The sequence below is a fragment of the Doryrhamphus excisus genome, chromosome 17 (genome assembly GCF_030265055.1).
Source record: "Doryrhamphus excisus isolate RoL2022-K1 chromosome 17, RoL_Dexc_1.0, whole genome shotgun sequence".
Classification (NCBI taxonomy): domain Eukaryota; kingdom Metazoa; phylum Chordata; class Actinopteri; order Syngnathiformes; family Syngnathidae; genus Doryrhamphus; species Doryrhamphus excisus.
The window spans coordinates 18159197-18181891 of record NC_080482.1 but is presented as its reverse complement, the minus strand read 5'-3'; the positions used below and the strand labels follow the sequence as shown (position 1 = coordinate 18181891).

The window sequence follows — 22695 nt, the reverse complement described above, 5'->3', positions numbered from 1 at the left end:
AGACAAAATATTTTCAAGTATTTGTGCTGTTTTCTTTTACTGTAGTTTTGTCCGTCTCGTCGCTCGCTCGCTCGGAAAAAGCAATTGTGCTGTTTATTACCCGAAGTTCAACATGGATGGAGGAAAAAGCGGCCACAGCGCCACTCCTGGACAAAAGTATATTACATTCATAATGGGCTTTCGCTATAATTGGAAATGAATGGGGAATGTTTCGGTCGTTTCAGCAGACCCGGAGACCCGGGTCCGATTCCGAATGCAACAGGGCTGTTTTTATACCTTTCATCGGTGTAAAAAAGTGCAAAGACCGTTTTCGGGACCAACACATGACCTCTGAATTTGATCAGAAATGTCACACCTCTCCACCTCCACATCCATCAATCTTCCTCCGCTTATCCAAGTCCAGGTCGCGGGGGGCAGCAGTCTTGGTAGGGAAGCCCAGATTTCCCGGTCCCCGGCCACCTCCTCCATCTCCACCGGGAGGACACCAAGGTGTTCCCAGGCCAGCTGTGAGACATAATCCCTCCAGCATGTCCTAGGTCTGCCCCGGGGCCTTTTCCCGGCTGGGTATGCCCGGAACACCTCACCAGGGAGGCGTCCGGGAGGCATCCGGACTAGATGCCCGAGCCACCTCAACTGACTCCTCTCGATGTGAAGGAGAAGCAGCTCTACTCTGAGCGCTCCCGGATGACTGAGCTCCTCACCCTATCTCTTAGGATGAGTCCAGCTACCCTACGGAGGAAACTCATTTCAGCTGCCTGTATCCGAGATGTCATTCTTTCGGTCATGACCCAAAGCTCATGACCATAGGTGAGGGTGGGAACATAGATCGACCGGTAAATTGAGAGCTTTTTTAACCACGACGGTCTGTTACAGCGACCACATTACTGCCGAGGCTGCGCCGATCCATCTGTCGACCTCACGCTCCCACTTTCCCTCACTCGTGACCATACCTAAGATACCTAAACTCCTCCACCTGGGGTAGGACCTCATTCCCAACCCGAAGGGAGCACTCCACCCTTTTACGACTGAGAACCACGGCCTCTGATTTGGAGGTACTGAGTCTCATCCCAGACGCTTCGCACTCAGATGCAAACCGTCCCAGTAAGCGCTGAAGGTCACAGCCCGTAGAGGCCATAAGAACCACATCATCTGCAAATAAGAGAGATGAGATTTTAAGGCCCCTGAAACAGATTCCCTCAACACCTTGGCTGGTTCCGGGACTTGTCGATGAGGCTGACAGCAGACGGGAAGAAACTGTTCTTGTGGCGTGAGGTTTTGGTCCTGATGGACCGCAGCCTCCTCTCAAAGAGACTGTGTCCGGGTTGAGAAGGATCGGCCACAATCCTTTTCTGCACGCCTTAGGGTCCTGGAGGCGTACAGATCCTGGAGGGATGGGAGATTGCAGGAGGTGAGGATGGACTCAATGATGGAGCTGTAGAAGTGCACCAACATTGTCTTTGGCAGGATGAATTTCTTCAGCTGCCATAGGAACGTAGGAAGTACATCCTCTGCTGTGCCTTCTTGATGAGGGAGCTGATGTTCGGCTCCCACTGGAGGTCCTGGGAGATGAGATGATGCGGAAGGACTCCACAATGTCAATCGTAGAGTCACAGAGGGTGATGGGGACAGGAGAGGCTGAGTTCTTCCTGTTGTCCACAACCATCACCACTGTTTTTAGGGCGTTGAGCTCCAGGTTGTTCAGGTTGCACCAAGTCACCAGATGGTCAACCTCTCACCTGTAGGCAAACTTGTCGCCGTCAGAGATGAGTCCGACGAGGGTGGTGTCGTCCGCAGACTTCGGGAGCTTGACAGACTGGTGACTGGAGGTGCAACTGTTTGTGTACAGGGAGAAGAGCAGAGGAGAAAGAACGCAGCCCTGGGGGGATCAGGTGCTGACGGTTTTTGTATCTGAGATGTGTTTCCCCAGCTTCACGCACTGTTTCCTGTCAGACAGGAAGTCAGTAATCCACCTGCAGGTGGAGTCAGGCACGCTCAGCTGGGAGAACTTCTCCTGGAGCATAATTGGGAGGATGGTGTTGAAGGCGGAGCTGAAGTCCACAAACAGGATCCTAGCATAGGTTCCTGCGGAGTCCAGGTGCTGGAGGACCAACACACCAAGGCAGCCGTCCGCAGCGCCATTTTGGAAACACGTGGTGGCATGGGAATAGATGACTACATGGTAATCAGGTGGTTAGGTGTCAGTGGTTCCAGACACATGGGTTGTTTACATTGTCCACAGTAAGAGGGTGATTATTCACAACAGACATGGCTTCCTAAAGAAAGGTTCTCAAGGAACTGTCACTCAACCTGCCAGCACTGTTTGCTAGGACTGAAATGAGCACGCTTTTGATGGTTCTGATCTGGCGCTCCCAAACACCTCCCATATGGCTTGCATTTATGACAAAGTTGCATTGCTTGTCTGCCAGGTATTCTGTTACTCTTTCTGTGTTTATTTCCTTTAGAGACTTTTCCATTTCATTTTTAGTTCAAACTAAGTATGTTCCCTGATCTGATCGGATGTGCCAAACAGCACCTCTGATGGCAATGAAGCATCTTGGGGCATTGATGAATGAGTCAGTGGTCAAGTCCTCCAGCATCTCTATGTGAACACCTCCAGAACATAGACAAGTGAATAGTAGACTGTACTGTTTTTGTTCTTTACGCCCTTGTTTTGTGTGAAACGGGCCAAAACAATCCATGCCACCATAGGTAATTGGTGGAGAAGGCTCAATGTGGTCTTGAGGTAAGTCAGCCATCTTTTGTTCCTCTGTGGCTCCTCGAGCTTTCTGGCATGGGATGCACTGTCAAATATGTTGAGCCACTGCTTTGCTCCCTCCCAGGATCCAGTAGTCATTTGCTCTGAGTTAATTCAAGAACCAATATAGTTCTGAGACTGGACCTTCTCTGCCAATTCAGGAAAAGCAGGGGAATTAGCTCAAATGGTATAGCGCTTGCTTTGCATGTGAGAGGTAGCGGGATCGATTGCCTAAATTCTACAAGGAATCCTTTGTTTTATTGGCTAATTGTAGGCCATTCGCGCACCCCGAGGTTACAGAGGTCAAAGGTAAGCCCATATTCAGCAGCACAGTGGTGAAAGGTAAATTTATGTGCATTACCGTTTCCACAGGTTCCCGATTTGTACAACCCGGCATTAATACCTCTTAGTGTAATTCTACCTTACTGGTGGATGCCTTCTTCTGGTCACTCCTCAGGGCTGACCTCTGGTAGTGGTGCGGTGGACCCGACGTGAGTGATAGGTTACCGACCGAGAACATGACTGGTGTTTGTGCCCTGATTTCTTTCCTTCCTCCAATAACAGTATTGTAAATTGATGCGGAGCGCCTAGTGCAGACCTGGGCAAATTAAGGCCCGCGGGCCACATCCGGCCCTTTGTACGTCCCGGTCCGGCCCGCGTGAGGCCAATCATAAACACCATAAATTAAACTTTTTTTTAAACTTTTATTTTGAAATTTTATTTTGAAAAGCGTTACGTCGCTACGTATGCACGTCGTAGACGTAGCACCTTCACTCGCGTATACACGTGTGTGAGTGAAGGTGATGCTGTTCGCGAGGTTATCCCCAAGATGTCGGCACACCCCAAGAAAAGAAAAGTTGATAACGAATGCCGTATTTTCAACAAAACATGGACTTCCAAATATTTCTTTACAGAAAGTAAAGGCAAAGCAGTGTGCTTAGTCTGTGGTACACAGGTTGCTGTGTTTAAAGAATATAATTTGAATCGCCACTACACCACCAAGCATGAAGATAAATACAGAAATCTGTCTGGTGAAGAGCGTGCAAGGGAGTCTGATGCATTGCTTGCAAAACTACAAACCCAACAAGGATTTTTCACTAAACTTCACACTCCCAGAGATGCAGCCGTCAGGACAAGTTATGTCATTTCTCACAAAATCGGCAGAAAAAGTAAGGCGTTTTCCGACGGAGAGTTTATTAAGGAGTGTTTATTGGACTCTGCTGCGCTGATGTGCCCAGAGAAAAAAGGCGCATTTGAGAACGTTTCACTCTCCCGACGCACTGTAACGAGGCGGATTGAGGACATCGCGGGGAACTTAGAGCTTCAGCTGAAGAACAGAGCGGCCGACTTTGACTATTTTTCTCTGGCTTTGGATGAGAGCTGCGATGTACGTGACACTGCCCAGCTGCTCATCTTCTTACGTGGGATAACCGCAGACTTTCAAATCACGGAGGAGTTGGCAGCCATGCAGTCAATTAAAGGGACAACCACCGGTAATGACTTGTTCAGAGAGGTAAATGCATGTATGGACATTTTAGGACTGAAATGGGACAAGCTTGCAGGTGTGACAACAGATGGTTGTCCAAATCTGACAGGGAAAAATGTTGGACTCTTAAAGAGAATGCAGGATAAAGTGACAGAAATTAACCCTGATCAGAAATTGACATTTTTGCATTGTATCATACATCAGGAAGTGTTGTGTAAGACAGTGTTAAAAATGAAACATATAGTTGATGCTGTCACTAAAATAGTTAATTTCATCAGAGCAAGAGCTTTAAATCACAGACAGTTTGTTGTTTTGTTGGAGGAAACTGAGGCTGAACATGGTGACATAAGCTATCACTGCACTGTTAGGTGGCTCAGCCTTGGCAAGGTTCTGAAAAGTGTCTGGGACCTGAGAGACCAGATTCAGGAGTTCTGTGTTCAGAAAGGTCATGACATCCCAGAACTTTCAGATAACAACTGGTTGGCAGACCTCGGATTCGCTGTGGATGTGACTGCACTAATGAACGAACTAAATGTCAAAATGCAGAGCAAGGGCCTTTTTGTGCATGAGATGTACAGTGCAGTGAAGGCTTTCATGAGAAAACTGCAGCTTCTCTCAAGCCAAGTGAAGGACAACATTCTGACCCACTTGCCAACACTTAAGGAAGCCAAAAGATCTGGTGATCACCTCCAAAAGTACTCAACCATGTTAGAAGCATTGCATGCAGAGTTTTCAAGGCGATTTCAAGATTTCAAAACTCTTGAGAGTGAAATGTACATGGTTTCTTCTCCCTTCAACTGCAGTGTGGATGATGCACCAAGTGAAGTTCAGATGGAACTCATTGATCTGCAGTCTGACACACATCTGGCAGATCACTTCAAGTCAGTCTCACTTCTGGACTTTTACTCCGCCCTCAAAGAGGAGAACTTTCCACACCTGAGGAGGCATGCTCAGAGGATCCTAGTCCTCTTTGGATCTACCTATCAATGTGAACAGACATTCTCAGTTATGAAGTTCAACAAATCCAAACACAGATCCTCAATGACTGATGACCACCTCTCAGCTGTCCTTCGCATAGCCACTTCAGACATTCCGCCAGATTTCAATGCCCTTGTTCAAGCCCAGAACAGACTGGATTATTCTCACTGAAGAGGTAACATGAGGTGGAAAGCATTACAAGTTATTGTTTGTGGAGATTAACAAGTTAAAAAATAAATTGCACTGGTTCAATAATTGTTTTTCTTATTTAACCAATAGACCACAGTTTCACATAACCTAATATACATATTTACAGAGTGCTTTATTCTTCTGATTATCAGTACCAGCTATTCAAAATATTTAATTTAAGTATTTTACAATGAAAGAAAGTTGGTGGCCCTCTGACACAATTCAGGCTTCTCATGCGGCCCCTGATAAAAATTAATTGCCCACCCCTGGCCTAGTGCATAGTGCTACTTCCGTAGGGTCTCACCTCATGCCACGGACGCCCTGAGGACCAGACAAGGTGTGTCAACCTCACCCTGGTTCGGTGCTTCCAAACTGACGTACATTGACCCTTGGATAGGTTTTCCTGGTGTCCTGTTGGTTATGAGGGCGGGGTGTTGTCGACGTGGGCTTTTGTTGCTGTTTGTTCTTTGCACTCGGGGTCTAAATTTTGGGTAGAGGACAATGGGGTGGCCGCCCCCATTGATCTGCTTCATGCAGTCACGGTGCGCGAGAGGTTTGCCACCGCTCTGCTTTGCCATGCTGTTTTCTTGACCTTTCCCCGGTCAGTTAGCGGCCTTGATGGGGGTGTTTCGCAGTTGATTGGGTTGTGCGCTGTTGGTTATGGGGCCCGATGGGTTTTTGCCGTGGGCTTTTGTTGTTCCTGGAGCAGATAAAGAAGAGTGGTCGGTACGGGGGTGAACCCATGACCGTGGCTTTATTAGCACCACGCTCTGATCAACTGAGCTAATCGACCACAGGACACCATTGCATCAAATGTTTCCAGCTAAAATCGACTAACTCATCCTTAACAGACCGCATTCTCCGTGCCATGCTGTTTTCTTTACCTTTACCTGGTCGGTTGGTTGCCTTGATGGGGGTGTTTCGCAGTTCACTGGGTTCTGCGCTGTTGGTTATGGGGCCGGGGGGTTATGAGGGGCAGGGTGTTGTCGACGGGGGCTTTTGTTGTTCCTTCACGGTCCGCATTCTCTGCACTCGTGGTCTAAATTTTGGGTAGAGGATAATGGGGTCCACTGCCCCCATTGATCTGCTCCTTGCAGTCTTGGTGACTGAGAGGATTGTTGACGCTCTGCTTTGACATGCTGTTTTGTTTACCTCTCGAGGGTGTTTCACTGGTGACAATTGACACTTTGGTCTCCCTCCCTTGTATGAACATGTTTCCCCATTGGTGAACTGTTTTTGTGTCCGTGCCAGATGCCCAGGATTTCCTTTTCTACTAAAGGCCCCATTCAAGTCAAGTTTGCATGCTTCACAGGCACGATGCTTTAGTTGGTCAAATTACATGTCTAGGGGCTCATTGGTTCCAATTCCAGCAGTCCTCTACTGGTATTTCCATACTTTTTTATCAGAGGTCATGTTGAGATACAAAGCCTGTTTTCAGGAGAAATGCAAGATCCCGGGATACAATAGGTCTTCTTTGTACACTTTTCAGCAGCAGACATTTTGAAAAGTACCCCTGGTTTACTGTCCAGGCACTGCACCTGAAGGCAGTGCCTTCGACCACTCGGCCACCCTGACCCTCCAGAGGCTACTTTTTAAAAGGCATTCACACATTCACACTGCGTTTTGTTTCCCATGTGGGTATTATGTTATGTTAGTCCAGATTAACAACCTAGTTATTTGTGTCAGTCCCAGGGACCATTTCCAGACCCTCGTGTGACACTTGTGTTGGACTCTTTTGGAGAGCCCTTGCATTCTTCCCAATAGGTAAACCCTTTGTATCGGTGCCAAATATATACGGGATTCCCCACCTGCTGACCGAATGACACACGACAAATGGCGTTGTCTCAACGTTGCAAGCAGTTACTGTCTAGAAGAGTAAAGGCAGCATTGCCAGGTTGACATGCTCAGCTGGCACTATGGCTTAGCTGGTGAAAGTGCCTGTCTAATAAACAGGAGATCCTGGGTTCAAATCCCAGCAGTACCTGGGTGCTTGGTCCGTGAAACTTTGGCAGCTGAATTTTGATCCACGTACCTCTTTTTGTCACTTGCCCTTCAAAAACGAGTCTACGGTGCATCCACACCTGACATGATTGTTGTGGATCCCATTACGCCAGAAGGAGCTAAATCCAAAGAGTATGACATTGTGATGTTTTGTCATTCAGTGCCACTTTGCATAGGCTCAGCCACTTTTCTCCGACAGTGCAACCCCATGTGGCATTGGTGGTTCAGTGGTAGAATTCTCGCTTGCCGAGCGGGAGCCCTGGGTCCAATTCCCAGCCAATGCAGTGCATCTCTGCTTGTACCTTTCTTTAGAGTTCATGTGAAAAAGTACAAAGGCTCTTTTTCCTGCAAAAGGGTAGAACTCAGAATGACACCTGAAACGTAAGAGAACGGACCACCTGACAGTTAAGGTGGACAGCACTTGAGTATTTGCACATTTCTGTCAGAAGTAGAAACTTATTGAAACCTTACTGCAGTGATGCTGTTGTAGTCTCTGTGCAATTGCTTGTGTTGTTGACATTTGCTGCCAGCCAATCAGGATGCGAGACAGATGTCAGACAAGCAGAGAGACTTTGGAGAAATGAAGTCAGGTATTTGAATCCCATCTAAGGCATCAGTCAAGTCACAGTTTTCTTCTCCACAATATTATTTTTTTCCAATGAATCCCTATATAATTACAAATTATTCCTATCAGGCTTATATTGATACCAGTGCTTGAAATAAAATACAAAATCAATGCAATGTCACAAAGAATATTTATTTATCAGGTTGCCACACTCAAGAACACTCTCAATAATAATAAAAAAAATCTACATGTAAGCAGTTATGAATAATGAATATACACATTGTTCACTTATTTTGCCGCCTTTGTTTCTCCTTTTCATAGAAAGGAGAGGCCTGGAACTCCCTCCAGCTCATCTCTTTTCCCATCCTGTGCTCTCTATAGATGGAGAACACTTTGGCAGGACAGTAGATGTACTTCTCTGAAGCCAGTGTGGATGCGGGGGCTTTTCCGGCCCTGCTTCAGCTGCATCCTGCAGAGGCACTTTCGGACAGGGAGTGGAGGAGATTCATCCCTCTTTCTCTTCTTCTGCTGTTTTTCCTCCACCCTCTTTCTTGTCTCATCCACCTCTCGCTGGAAGAAGTCTGTTTGACTGAAATCTTTAAATGGCATCTTAGGGTCTGTCAGACCTTCTGCAGCACTAAGATTATCTGACAGGGCCTTGTTGATGAACGTCGTGGTTGATGTCCTATCCACTTGATATTTTGATTTTGGTTGGCCACAGCACAGACATGGTTTTTGTTTGAGTTTTTTGACACAGGAGGTGGTTGCTGCTGCTCCAACGGGGTATGAGCAGGTGGTGGTGGTTAAATAACCATTGCTGCAGGCAGTGTCACTACAGGCACAAGATGCAACTATTCCAACAAAGGGACAAATGATTACGCGTTTTTACCTGGCTTTGCTTTGGCTGAGCGAGAAGTCCTTTCAGGCAAGAAAACAACAAAAAGCAACACACACCAGCCGTGACTCAGACAAAACACAGAATACAAACAAGAACACGATTACGGCTACAAGCTATCGTTTTTTGGGTGAGAACCATGAACTCCTACTCAGAGGTGCGGATTGCTCATTCTTGCTGCTTCAAATTTGCCTGCGAGCAAACCTTGAACTTTAGACTCAGATCAATCGAAATGGTTGTCGACGCCCCTTTCTCTGTCTTGTTGCCGTTTCTCATTGAGGTTTCCTGACTGAGAGCAGATCGGCCTCACGGCTGGTTGGTTGTCTCCCGTGGACGGGCAGACCTTTCCAGCAAGCATTGGTAGTGCTGGGCTGGTCGTTTCTTGCTCGGTCTGGCTGCACTCGCAAGCCAAGGAGCTCGGCACGGTGCTGCCTCTTGTTTTAAACACGGGATAAGGGGAGAGCGCGAACGCAGTCCCCCACTACCACAAATTATGCAGTCGAGATTCCCGCATTTGGGGAATTCGCAGAGGTCAGCTCAACCCATGTGCAATGGCTGAGCCTCGCCCTGGGTGAACCACCTTCTTGATCATGGTATCTCCCCTGGCAGGTAAGTATGAGTTGCACCGGTCCCGCCCGGACTAGTCTCTCGCACATGCCACATGCTGAGTGGTGGTCTCATCAGGTCGCCCACAACAAGCCCAGCCACTTGACCTGTGTCCAAATTCAGAGACAGGACTTTGGTTATCTCAAGGAGTCAGTCTGTGTGGCACTCTTGTGACTTCATTCTGAGCAAAGGCAGCGGCAGCGAGTGGCTTAGGGCAGTTGCTGCAGACGTTCAATGCGGAGACTGAAGTACTGACTCCACGTCCCTAGTCACACCATGTAACATGAGAGGCCAATATGTTTAACCCTGACACGTGTAGATGTGCAAGGTCGTTGTGAGTCAGTGGGTTGTCAGGGTCAAACTCCTGTGACACTTGTAAAAACACTTAAATGCAGAAATACAGAAGAGACAGACAACAATATTCAAAGTTACTCGCAGCGAGGAGAGTGAAACCACATACCCAGTTACATGCCGCTCCACTGAGTATGCAGTTCAAACTCCTCTTTATTTATTCTCTTTCGGGGGTCCCTACTACATGGTCATGCAACTCTAGGGGTCTAGGGGTGGCAGTTGCACGAGCTGTATTTGTTTCTCTATGTGTATTTGTGTGTATATGAGAGGAATTACTTTTATTGTTTTATGAGTTCTTATCTTGACACGTTCTTGCAGGATTTACGTGAACATCTGCAGGGTTGCGGTTGGCGCATCCAGGCACCTCCAGGACCTGGGGGTTGCTGGGGGTCTCTGATCAGGGTCACAGGAACATTTCTTCTTCAGCACATTCAAACACTCTTTCTATTGTCTAAGCAAATGGATATAAGGGTGATAACTGATGCTATGTTCATTCTATCTACATTTTATTCTAACAAGGATCTATCCCTGAGCATCCGACAAATGCTCTGTCTCACCCTAAACCCAGGCCTGACAGCATTCTCAGTCGAGGACCTTGTCTTATTGTGTTGTCCATTGTGTGTCCATGTTTTGTTTATATTTCTGTTGTCAGTCGCTTCAGGATGACAACGGTTTGTGCTTCAAGATGACCCCAACCATTCGACCGAGGCCGAAGACAAATCCTAGCTCCAGTCAAAACCTACCCAAATGTAAATTCCCTGACCGGGAATCGAACCCGGGCCGCTGCGGTGAGAGCGCCGAATGCTAGCCACTAGACCACCAGGGACTGCTTTATGTCTGCACTCAGCAAGGCAGAGACAGTGTCACTTTGACGTACTCCAGCAAAGGAACCAAAATAGTTCTGTGACTGGACCTTCTCTGCCAACATTGCAGCAGCAGGGGAATTACCTCAGATAGTAGAGCGCTTCCCTTAAATGTTAGACCCGAACCTCTTTTGTTTTGCTAATGTGGTCTGTTTTCTTAGCCCCGCAAATGTCCAAATGCACAATGTTTTTGCCTTTGTCGAGAGCATTGTAGTACATATGACATTTATGCTACATATGACATCAGAAATGATGGATATTTTTTCAACAGAACATGACGTCTGATTCAAAACATTTACTTGAAATGTTGGAGAGAAAAAAATGGAGTCGCTGAAACACATATGCAAGGCACTGCTGGGATTTGAACCCAGGACCTCCTGTTTACGAGACAGGAACTTTGACCAACTAAGCCACAGCGCCGGCGAAGGAGTGTCTTCAGTGTTAGGCGAACCACTGCATGACGGAAACCACACCAGTGGCCAGGCTTTCAACAGGACTGGTGAAATCCTGCCAGTGTAAGCGGACCGAATCCACGATTATTCTCCTCCTTGGTCTTCGCTGTGTCAAGGATGAGGATGTTGTTTGCATGCAACGACACCACAGCGGCCACCTCCTTCCTATGAGCCCCTTCGTGCAGGCCAGTGACGCACCCGATCAGTCATCCGGGAAATATGGATTGTGTGTCCAAACTGGGGACAGATGCCCGTGTACACACCTTCAGGGATCAAGCACATATCCTTTTTCCCATTTGTCACCTTGATTTTTTTGTGAAAGAAGGAATTGAACGGCCTTGCTTCCACCCAGTTTCCAACTAGGGACCTTTTGCATGTAAGGCAAACGTGCTAACCACTACACTATGAAGGGTAAGCCCTTTAAGGGGACTGGTGAAGCAGTTGCCAAACAATGACACAAGACGATGTGTCCAAAGTGGGGGCATATTGACAATTGTCCAAATCGACAAATGTTTCTCCCTTGTAGGGAAAATTGTTCCACAAATTATGGGCTTTTCTTCAACAAAACATGAAATCACAATCACGGCTTGACAGGTTTGGCTTGTAACCTCCTCTAACGTTGTCTGGGGGGTGGCCCTTTGATGAATGAAGTTAAGGTCCTTTCAGCCTGCCAATAAGCATTTTCAAACTATTGGCAAAGTCGCAACGTAAACAGGGATTGTGCTCAAACCCAGGCTTGAACCACGGACCTTTAAATCTTAATTCTCGCACTCACCCAACTGAGCGATTTCAGCTGCAAAGGTGGTGTTCCGCTTTTTCAGTAGAGGCTAAAAGAGGGGCCAGGGTGAAGCTGTGTTTCTGCCACATGTGTTGCTGTGTACCTGGCCCAGTGTGTTCTCATCTTGGGTTGGTATGTCCCCATGCTGGTAATGTGGGGTCTACTCTTCTCCGCCTGAACAGGGACTTGAACCGTGGACAATCAGATTAAAAGTCTGATGCTCTACCAACTGAGCTATCCAGGCGCTTGATGAATGAGGACAACTCACAAGGCAAAATCTTCTGGCATACTGTACTTGACCTTGCAGAGATGAAGAAGCCCCTGTCCCGAAATTGCCACCTCCAAGATCGACGGAGGTCTTAAACTGCCCACATGGACAAGCCTAATATCTTCTGGACAAAAATAGTTAATGGTCAGACAAGACAAAGGTTGAGCCAATCACCTGAACAATAAACTTTTGATCTGAGTGTCCGGGATTCAAGTCCCTGTTCAGGTGACCAGGTGGCCACGAGCCCTCCAACTAATGCACCTGCAGTTTAAGGCTATGTTCTGGATTATCAGTGTTTCGCCAAGAGTAAAATTGGGTCGAGCGAGAAGTCCTTTCAGGCAAGAAAACAACAAAAAGCAACACACACCAGCCGTGACAAAACACGGAGCGCCGTCTGATGACGTTGGGAATGTCGTCCCCATGCAACTGGGAGCCAGTCGCCTTTCGTCAGCGGAGAGGAGTCACCGTCCACGCCTGTGGACTGTGGGAGTCCTACACACAATTTCCCGCTGTCCAGTTCGCCCAGCACGCCAACGCTCTTCCTCCACCTATGGATATTCCCCAGCTGCTGGCACAGCCCGCTCCAACCACACCGGCTGCGTCATCCGCTTTGATGGGTCGACTTCAGGTGGAAGGTACGATATCCTGGGCGGGGGAAGCTTCTCCTACCACAGCATTAATTGACTCTGGGGCGGACGAGAACTTCATTGATAGCGGACTGGTCAGTTCTCTCAACATTCCTACTGTTGAGCTTGTCCCCCACAAGAATGCAATTAATTATTTGCATTCTAATGATGTTTCCTAAAAACACAGGTGGTGTCAAAACTGGTGCATTAGTATAGTCTGATGAGGATGGGATTCGAACCCATGCGTGCAGAACACAATGGATTAGCAGTCCATCACGTTAACCTCTCGGTCACCTCATCTCCTTTGTGGACATGGTCTTGTTGACTCAAAATGACACATCTTAATTAGTGTTTTGGTGTTGCAGAAATTGTGGCAGCCTTCCTGTGCAGCGGGGGGATTTAACTCAAAGGCTAGAGTTCTTGCTCTACATGCAAGAAATAGCGGGTTTGATACCCGTATTGTCGAAATGATATGTTATGGCTTTTTTGCCAACAAAAGCGTTCTTGATCTCCAACATCGTACCTTATACTTTGATTCATTGCATGCTAATAATGTTTACTAAAAATACAGGTGTGGTCAAAACTAGTGTATTTTTATAGCACCACACTTCAAGTGGACAGACAATCTTGTCTTTTCAGACAATACAATTACAAAAGCAACACACACCTGCCATGACCCTGAATCGGCCGGGGTTGTTGCGGCCACAACACAGAGTAGGAACCACTATACAATTACGGCTGTGAGCTATGCTTTTCTGGGCAAGAACCATAAACTCAGACTTGGAGGTGCAGATTGCTCATTCCAGCTGGTTCTTTTTCGTCTGCGAGCAAAGCTTGAATTTCATGTGGGTGTTGTCCTGGCGGGAGAAACATTTTAGCTCGTGTCGGCATGGCTACCGTGACAAAAGCCCATTTTCCTTTCCAGTAAATGTGCATCAGCTGAACACTTTGCAGACCTAATGCTGTGAACATTTGCGCGAACTCAAGGTTGGGTCCTACATCCTGTTTGTGTCTGATTGTAACATGATATGCATCAGGATTCGGTATGTCACCTCCCAACTGCACTTGTCTGGTCTTAATATGTCATTGGCTGTGTTGTCGTGATCGATGTTGATGAAATCAAGAGAACAAAGTCACCCCTTTACAAACTATTTGCCAACTCACGATGTAAACAGCAATTGTGCTGAAAACTGGGATTGAACCAGGGACCTTTAGAGATTCAATCCAACGCTCTCCCAACTGAGCAATTTCAGCTGCAAAGGGGGTTCTCTGCTTTTTCAGTCTGGGCTAAAAGTGGGGGTAGGGTGAAGCTGTGTCTGTGCCACGTACTATGTTGCTGTGCACCTGGTCCAGTGTGTTCTCATCTTGGGTTGGAATGTCCCCATGCTGGTAAAGGGTGGGGAATACAGTCCGTTGATGAGGATAAGCGGTACAGTGGAGTTCACTGGTTGAAGTCGCCAGGTACCATAAAAATGGCAATGGGCCACGAGCGTGTTCTGAATTCCCCTTTGGCCAAATTGACCGTACAAAAAGCACCATACTTGGAGCCTGTGGTCAATGTCAACAGTTGGGCTAATTCAGTTCCGTTGAGACGGTGATTATGTACCAAGTCAGTTATGTCAGTCAGGATTTGGTCATGGTTGTTGTGTGGTTTTGGCATGGATAAGGGTATGTATCTAAATTTAGGAGGAGTCCATGGTCTGTAAACATACTGAGGTATACTGTATACTGTTGTGATTTTTTGACAGACATGTCTAGTAAACAGGAGATCCTGGGTTCAAATCCCAGCAGTGCCTTCTCTGTGTTTCAGCAGCTCCTATGCTGTTATTTAAAAGAAATGTTGTTCTTCTTCTGTTGAATAAAGACCCATCATTTCTGATGTCATATGTAGTATACATGTCACATGTACTACAATGCTCCCTACAAAGACAATACCCTTGTGTATTTGGACATTTGCAGGTTTAAGAAAACATTAGCCAAATATCTTCTGGACAAAAGAGTGGTCAGACAAGACAAAGTTTGAGCCAGTCACCTGAACATTAGACTTTTGATCTGAGTGTCCGGGATTCAAGTCCCTGTTCAGGTGACCAGTGATAGGGTCTGAGGTCCACTTGCAAACGCCTCCTTTTTGCCCACAAAATACAAGGGCAACAGGACAATCCCTTGGTACTTTATGGAAACAATGTGAGGTGCCTGGCTTTTAACTAGAAGTGGAAAGACTTGTGTAGCCCCTCACACAAACCCATGCACATGTTGCCAGCTGATCCTTGACATCAGCAAAAATTTGGTTCTTGGACAATGGGGTCACCTGCCCCCATTGGTCTTTTCCAAGGAGTCACGGTGGCCGAGAGGTTAAGGCGTTGGACTCGAAATCCAATGGGGTTTCCCCGCACAGGTTGGAATCCTGTCTGTGACGCTTTGGCTGGGCATTTGTTGCCGCCATGCTGTTTACCTTGTGGTGGAGTACTGTTGGTTATGAGGGCCGGGGTGTTGTCCTTTCACGGCCCGCATTCTCTACACTGGAGGTCTAAATTTTGGGTAGAGGATAATGGGGTCCACTGTCCCCATTGATCTGCTTCTTGCAGTCTCGGTGGCCGAGAGGTTTGTTGCCACTCTGCTTTGACATGCTGTTTTCTTTACCTCTCCTCGGTCTTTCAGCGGCCTTGTCGAGGGTGTTTCACAGGTGGGTGGGTGGTGTGATGTTGGATATGGGGGCCAGTGGGTTGTAGCCCTTTTGTTGTTCCTGGAGCACATAAAGAAGAGTGGCCAGTACGGGGGGTCGAACCCATGACCTTGGCGTTATGAGCACCACACGCTGACCAACTGAGCTAACCGGGATAGCGGCAGAGAGCTGCTGGAATGACAAGGCGCTACGAAACGCGTATCGGGCGAGCCTCAGCGTCTGGGTCTCATCCCGAGCGGCCAGCTCATCTTGCACTTGTTGGCTGAGGCTCGCCCGATATGCGCTCCGCAGCGCCTTGTCATTCCAGCCGCTCTCTGTCGCTATCCATTCGACTCGACAACCGGCTGCGGGAGCGCAGCGCACAGCGGAGGGCGGAGCCTCTCCGACCCACACGTCGGCTCCAAATCCCACCTCCTGGGGCTCTTCCGGCACCACTCCTCCCTCCCTGCTCCAGCAGCGGAGCGCCGTCTGATGACGTCGGGAGTGTCGTCCCCATGCAACTGGGAGCCAGTCGCCTTTCGTCAGCGGAGAGGAGTCACCGTCCACGCCTGTGGCTGTGCCTGTACTGTGGGAGTCCTACACACAATTTCCCGCTGTCCAGTTCGCCCAGCACGCCAACGCTCTTCCTCCACCAGGGATATTCCCCAGCTGCTGGCACTGCCCGCTCCAACCACACCGGCTGCGTCATCCGCTTTGGTGGGCCGACTTCAGGTGGAAGGTACGATATCCTGGGCGGGGGAAGCTTCTCCTACCACAGCATTAATTGACTATGGGGCGGACGAGAACTTCATTGATAGCGGACTGGTCAGTTCTCTCAACATTCCTACTGTTGAGCTTGTCCCCCACAAGAATGTCCGCTCGCTAGATGAACATCACCTGGCATGCATTACGCATCAGACGTGCACCATATCCTTGGTGCTGCCGGGTAACCACCACAAGGTCACAAATTTTTTTCTTATGCCCTCTCGCTCAGCTCTGTTAGTACTCGGCCTCCCCTGGCATCCCATGCGTGTGTTGTGATGTTTTGTCATTCAGCGCCACTTTGCAGGGGCACATCCACTCAACAATTTAATTTGTTCTCCGACAGTGTTTCCAAACGTGGCATTGGTGGTTCAGTGGTAGAATTCTCACATATAAACCAACGTATTTAACTGCTGGAAAAGTTACAGTTCACAAAAAACAAACCTGGAAGATCTGGAGGAGTACATCGACGGTTGCTTCGATAGTATCGTCATGGGCAAGTCGGGCAAGTCACCCAAGACGCCGAACTCCAAGCGTAGCCGTCATGAGGACTCCCCTGGGGAGACGTCGCCACCAGGCACAGACATCAAGGACATCCTCGATTCCATCGACAAGAGGCTGATTTGCTTGGACGGCCGCCTGGCTCTTGTCGAGGTACTCCATAAAGAATTTCAGGCCATCCGTGAGTCTCTGGACTTCAGCCAAAAACAAATAATCTCCTTGGTGACGGAGAACGCAACCCTCCGTGAATCGGTGAAGTCCCTCACCGACGGAGTTTCACAACTCCGCCAGGAAAACAAGTCCATGAAGGAAACGATCTTGGACCTTCAGGCTCGAAGCATGAGGGACAACCTCGTCTTTGCAGGAATTCCGGAGAAATCCGAGGAAGACCCGGAAGAATCCATAAGGGCCTTCATGGCGCAACGGCTCAAGCTCCCGGCTGACGTCATCGGGGACATCACCTTCCATCGCGTCCACCGCCTGGGAGCCAAGAAGCCAGAAAATACAAGACCGAGACCCATCGTGGCAAAATTTGAACACTTCAAGCAGAAGGAGCAGGTGAAAGGCCGAGGCCGAGAGCTGAAGGGGACGGACTTCAGCGTGAACGACCAGTTCCCAAGGGAGATCCTCGACAGACGCCGTCGCCTATTCCCTATCCGAAAAAAGTTCATCAACGAGGGGTGCCGAGCTGTCATCACAGTGGACAAACTCTTTGTTAATGGACAGCTATACCGCGATCGTGAAATTACACCATGGCTGTATTAATCATTCTAACATGGTAACTGAATATGCTTGGTAAGGTAAGGTAACGTCCTACTTTTTCATAGTTACATGATAAAGGTTCGTATATTATAACGCGCTCATCCTCGTTAACGCCTGCACTCTGCCTTCAAATTACTCCCCATTTTTCTCCCTTGCATGTCACCTCATTCCTTTCCTCCCTGTCTTGCACACTTTCTCACTGTCTTTCCCCTCTTTCACTCACTTATATTCCTGTTTGTCACTTGTCTGTTTTCTGTACCAGCATGTCTATACAGTTCACACACACTCACATTATCACAAACCCGCAAATACAAACATTGTACATAAAGACACACATCCATGTACACAGGTGGCTCGTACTGTACATCTGACACATAAACCTACAACACTGCCACTTACACACACGCATATCTCACACATGCATACACCAACATTACACCTTCACTAGTCAGATCAGGAGGACTACATTATAATATGCCCATGTGCACTTTAAGCATATATGTAATAGTATATGCTTACATTACCTACAGGCACATATACTTCACACTTGCACATATATACACACACATATCATCATAAGCTAGTCTAGGATGTCCTCACTGCAATTTGTCACTTGGAATGTCAGGGGAGTCGGGTCTCGAGAAAAAAGACAAACAATGTTTAACCATCTAAAGAATATCCAAGCAGACATTGTCTTATTGCAAGAGACTCACATCTCCAATGCAGCTGCCCATACATTTCACTCACCATAGTTTCCACACATATACCTAGCAAACTACAACTCCAAACAGAGGGGCGTAGCCATTTTAATTCGCCGGAGGGTCAATTTTACACTGCTCAACAATACTATAGACATAGAAGGTAGATATATAATAATCAACATATCTGTGGACAATGTTAAATTTTGCATTGCCAACATATATGGCCCTAATGTTGATGACCCCTCTTTCTTTCACACCTTTTTTTCTTCTCTCTCTGCACACCTGGATTCAAGCTTGATCTTGGGAGGGGACTTCAACTTGGTATTTAATCCAGATTTAGATAGGTCTAGCCCAGCTGGGGGACATCGTGAGTCTCAAGCAACAACAACACTGAAAAAATATATGTCTGACTTTGGTCTTTGTGATGCTTGGCGCTCTTATCACCCTACTCACAGAGAATATACGTATTTCTCACCAGTGCACCACACGTACTCCCGAATTGACTACTTCTTAACAAGTAGCTCAATCTTATCTGACATATCAAATATCCACATACACCCTATCATTATTAGTGATCACGCACCAGTCTCTCTCTTTCTCACTAACCAAACCACAAGTACACCTACTAAATGCTGGAGATTTAATACATCATTGCTTAAAGACCCAGACTTTTTAAAGGTCTTTGAGAGTGAGTGGACAATGTTTTTAGATTTTAATGACCAACCGGGAACCTCGGCTTGTGTTCTCTGGGAGACAGCAAAAGTAGTAATGCGCGGGAAAATTATCTCCTACTCATCATATAAGAAAAAGAAAGAAAGATTATTGGAATTGGAATTGGAGGAAAAAATTAAACTCCTTGAAACCGCTTATGCAAATTCACAGGATGAGAATACTCTGAATAATCTTAGAAAATTGAAATTAGATTTAAAAGAAATTACTGATAAGAAAATTCAGTTCCAATTACAAAGACTACGTTTGGAGAAGTTTGAACATGCCAATAAATCTGGAAAATTCTTAGCTAACCAACTAAAACTCAATAAAGAAAAAAACTCTATCTCCTCCATTAGAAACTCAGAAGGTAACATCACTCACCTTCCGGAGGAAATTAATTCAGTCTTTAGGGACTTTTATAAAAGACTATACACACCTCAGATTAACCCTTCTGATCCAGACATTGAAACATTTCTAAGTACCATAGAATTACCAAAATTAGAAAAAAATCAGGTGACAACCCTGGACTTACCCATTTCACTAACAGATCTTTATGATGCTCTACAGGAAATGCCAAATAACAAGGCACCAGGACCGGACGGGTTTCCTGCCGAATTTTATAAAACATTCTGGTCACTGCTAGCCCCAGTTTTTTTTAAAATGGTTCAGGAAATAAAAGAAAATGCACGCCTACCCCCATATATGAATTCTGCTACAATCAGTCTTTTGCTAAAATCAGAAAAGGACCCAACATTACCTTCCAGTTATCATCCAATTTCACTTATTAATGCGGATCTTAAAATAATATGCAAAGTATTAGCTAGAAGACTGGAAAAAGTTACCCCTCATATAATACATCCCGATCAATCAGGATTTATCAAGGGGAGACACTCAGTTAGCAATGTACGCCGCTTAACCAATCTGATTGATCACTCTATCATCCATAATTTGGAAACCACAATCGTCTCACTAGACGCTGAAAAGGCATTCGACAGAGTTAACTGGAAATTTCTCTTTGCAACCCTACAGAAATTTGGCTTTGGCGAGTCATTTAGAACGTGGATCCAAATATTATATAGCATCCCAAAGGCCTCCGTTCGAACCAATAATCTGATCTCTCCAGAATTCACTTTACAAAGAGGTACTAGGCAAGGTTGTCCACTCTCCCCCTCATTGTTTGCTATCTTTATTGAACCTCTTGCAGCTGCTATTCGACAACATGGAAATATTAAAGGTATCCAGACAACAAATGTTCATCATAAGATAAGCCTTTATGCTGATGATGTGTTACTCTTCCTAAAAAACTCACACTTCTCACTTCACCAAGCTATCACACTCATCAATAACTTTAGCACCTTCTCGGACTACTCTATTAACTGGTCTAAATCCATAGTATTGCCCATTAATTTCGTTTTCCAGAGCACCCCCTCTATACCACTGCGTTCAGGGAATATCAGGTATTTGGGCATCAACATTTCCTCCAATCTGTCAGACCTGATCAGCTTGAATTATACCCCACTGTTGAAATCGATTGAGGATGATCTTGAACGTTGGAGAACTTTGCCGATCTCTCTTATGGGCAGAGTGTCCACTGTGAAAATGATGATATTACCAAGGATCAATTATCTGTTCTCTATGATCCCAACCAAACCATCTATAACTTGGTTTAAGTCATTAGACTCATATATAAATAAATTTCTTTGGAAAAATAAGCCAGCACGAATAAGCCTAAAAACATTACAAAAATCTAAAGAATGTGGGGGCTTAGAACTGCCAAATTTCTCCAATTACTTTCTGGCAAATAGGCTACAGTATATCTTAAAATGGATAAAACCTAACCCCTTGGATCAGTTATGGCTAGACATTGAACAATCATTTAGCCAAGAAATCCCCATCTTTAACTTACCTTTCATAAGTCAAATCCTTAGGAAACACGATTGTTTTAAAAGCATAAATATTAAAACCACTCTGACAGCTTGGTGGGAATTTTTAAAAATAACCAGGTCCTCGCTCAATCCTTGCCAGTACACTCCGATCTGGAATAACCCGGATATATTGCTTAAAAAAAAACCCTTGGATTCTACAACATGGCATGACAAAGGAATAAGTTGCTTGGAAAATATCATAAGGGGGGGAAAGTTTGTGTCATTCACTTACCTTGTTACACAGTATGGGTTAAGCCAGAATACATTTCTTGAATACTCACAAATTAAATCCATAATTAGAGCTAGGTTTCGTAACATATCTTGGGAAAGCTATCCCACCATTGACCAATTCTTAAACATATCCGCTCCCCAAACATTATCCAAGTTGTACATTCTTTTGTCAAAGTGTGACAACACCGTTGGGGTCCCAGTCTCCAAATGGAACCTAGATTTATCTACAAGCTGTGACCCTGAGTTCTGGAAGCAAATATGCCTTAATTCGTTCCGTTTAATAAAAAATCCCAACCTACAGTTGGTTCAGTTCAAAACCATTCATAGAGTACACTACACAGGGCAGAGAATGTTTAAAATGGGTCTAACCGACTCCAACATCTGTGTATACTGCCCAGATCATGTAGTAGATGATTATTTACACTCCATGTGGGCATGTGCCCCCATTAGTAATTTCTGGCAAGCAGTGTGCGAGGACCTTTCTTTGGCACTTGGGACCTCTATTCCTTCCTCACCTGTATTATGCTTGTTGGGTGATCTTTCTACAGTCAACGTAGAAACAAATCACACACAACTCCTCATCACAGCGTTAAGCATTGCCAAGAAAACCATTCTTATCAATTGGAAATCCAGAAAAAAACTGAACATAGCCTCTTACAAAAATCTTCTGTTAGATCATATAGCAATTGAGAGAATGTCTGCTGAATCCAAAGAACAACTGTCAGAATTTCAATCTATATGGGCTCCAATAATTAATCTCTTAAATTAATCTCTTTTTGTAATTCTCGAAGGGCTGAGTGTGCCTGTCTCTGCCCCTGGCGGTCTCGTTCCTCTGGCTGGGGGCATGGTCTTGGTCGCCGGGTTGCCCTGGCGTCTGGGGGGTGAGCGGGTGGGTGCCGTGTATCTCTGTCCCTTCCTGCTGGGCTGACCCCCTGGAGGTTCAGGTGGGGGTTGGTGGGGGGCTGTCCGGATCTGGGGATGGGGCGTGGGTGGGGTGGTGGTGGTCGTCCCGGGGGTGGTGCAGGCCGTCCCTCGGGGTGGTGGGTAGACGGGGAGCCGCATCCTGTGGGTGGTGGGCGCCTGCTGCTGCTGGGGGGGGCCTGTGTGCGTCCGGTGGTGCTGGTTCCTCCGCGGCCTCCCTCGCCCCTGGGGGTGGGCCGGGTTTGCCCTGGGTGCTCTGGCCTGGCTACTGTGTGGGACCGTGGGGTGTGGGCATGGGAGGCTTTGGCCCTGCCCTTGGTGTGGGCACGGGTGGTTATACCCCGCTGCCCTTGCAGAGCCTTCCCTCTTAGGTATGTACATGGCTATATATGTGTGTGTGTAGGTATGCATGTATATATTTATTATTATCATATCTAAAATAGTTAAAAGATCTAAATTATTAGAAAATATATTTTATATAAATTATTATATATTAAGTATCAATAGTAGTATCATTATTATACATACATAACTATCAATAAATATTATTATTATTACTATTATTGTTATTACTATTATTGTTATTATTATTATTATTGTTATTATTATTATTATTATTATTACTACTATTATTATTATGGTTACTATTATTATTATTATTATCAATTACTTTACTTTATTTTTATTTATTTATTTATTTATTATT

General features: G+C 46.3%; 1 protein-coding gene and 6 non-coding genes across 7 annotated transcripts; 3 read left to right on the top strand and 4 right to left on the bottom strand.

The window, feature by feature from the left end:
- Positions 1-3419: 3419 nt before the first annotated feature.
- LOC131105299 (general transcription factor II-I repeat domain-containing protein 2B-like) lies at positions 3420-5664 on the top strand. The gene is made up of 2 exons (XM_058053282.1): positions 3420-4268; positions 5045-5664. The coding sequence occupies exons 1-2, from the start codon at positions 3585-3587 to the stop codon at positions 5051-5053; spliced, it is 693 nt and encodes a 230-aa protein (XP_057909265.1). The 5' UTR covers positions 3420-3584; the 3' UTR covers positions 5054-5664.
- Positions 5665-7622: 1958 nt separating this feature from the next.
- Positions 7623-7693, top strand: trnag-gcc (transfer RNA glycine (anticodon GCC)). Its single transcript has one exon. It is a non-coding gene; the product is annotated as a tRNA-Gly (tRNA).
- Positions 7694-9322: 1629 nt separating this feature from the next.
- LOC131105755 (U1 spliceosomal RNA) lies at positions 9323-9486 on the bottom strand. The gene has a single exon (XR_009119988.1). It is a non-coding gene; the product is annotated as a U1 spliceosomal RNA (small nuclear RNA).
- Positions 9487-11035: 1549 nt separating this feature from the next.
- trnat-cgu (transfer RNA threonine (anticodon CGU)) lies at positions 11036-11109 on the bottom strand. Its single transcript has one exon. It is a non-coding gene; the product is annotated as a tRNA-Thr (tRNA).
- A 371-nt stretch (positions 11110-11480) lies between these two features.
- Positions 11481-11558, bottom strand: trnav-uac (transfer RNA valine (anticodon UAC)). Its single transcript has one exon. It is a non-coding gene; the product is annotated as a tRNA-Val (tRNA).
- A 1473-nt stretch (positions 11559-13031) lies between these two features.
- Positions 13032-13113, bottom strand: trnas-gcu (transfer RNA serine (anticodon GCU)). Its single transcript has one exon. It is a non-coding gene; the product is annotated as a tRNA-Ser (tRNA).
- Positions 13114-15147: 2034 nt separating this feature from the next.
- Positions 15148-15229, top strand: trnas-cga (transfer RNA serine (anticodon CGA)). The gene has a single exon. It is a non-coding gene; the product is annotated as a tRNA-Ser (tRNA).
- Positions 15230-22695: the final 7466 nt, after the last annotated feature.

Excerpts from the sequence above, each read along its gene's own strand:
- LOC131105299 (XM_058053282.1), top strand. The coding sequence starts at position 3,585 with ATGTCGGCACACCCCAAGAAAAGAAAAGTTGATAACGAATGCCGTATT.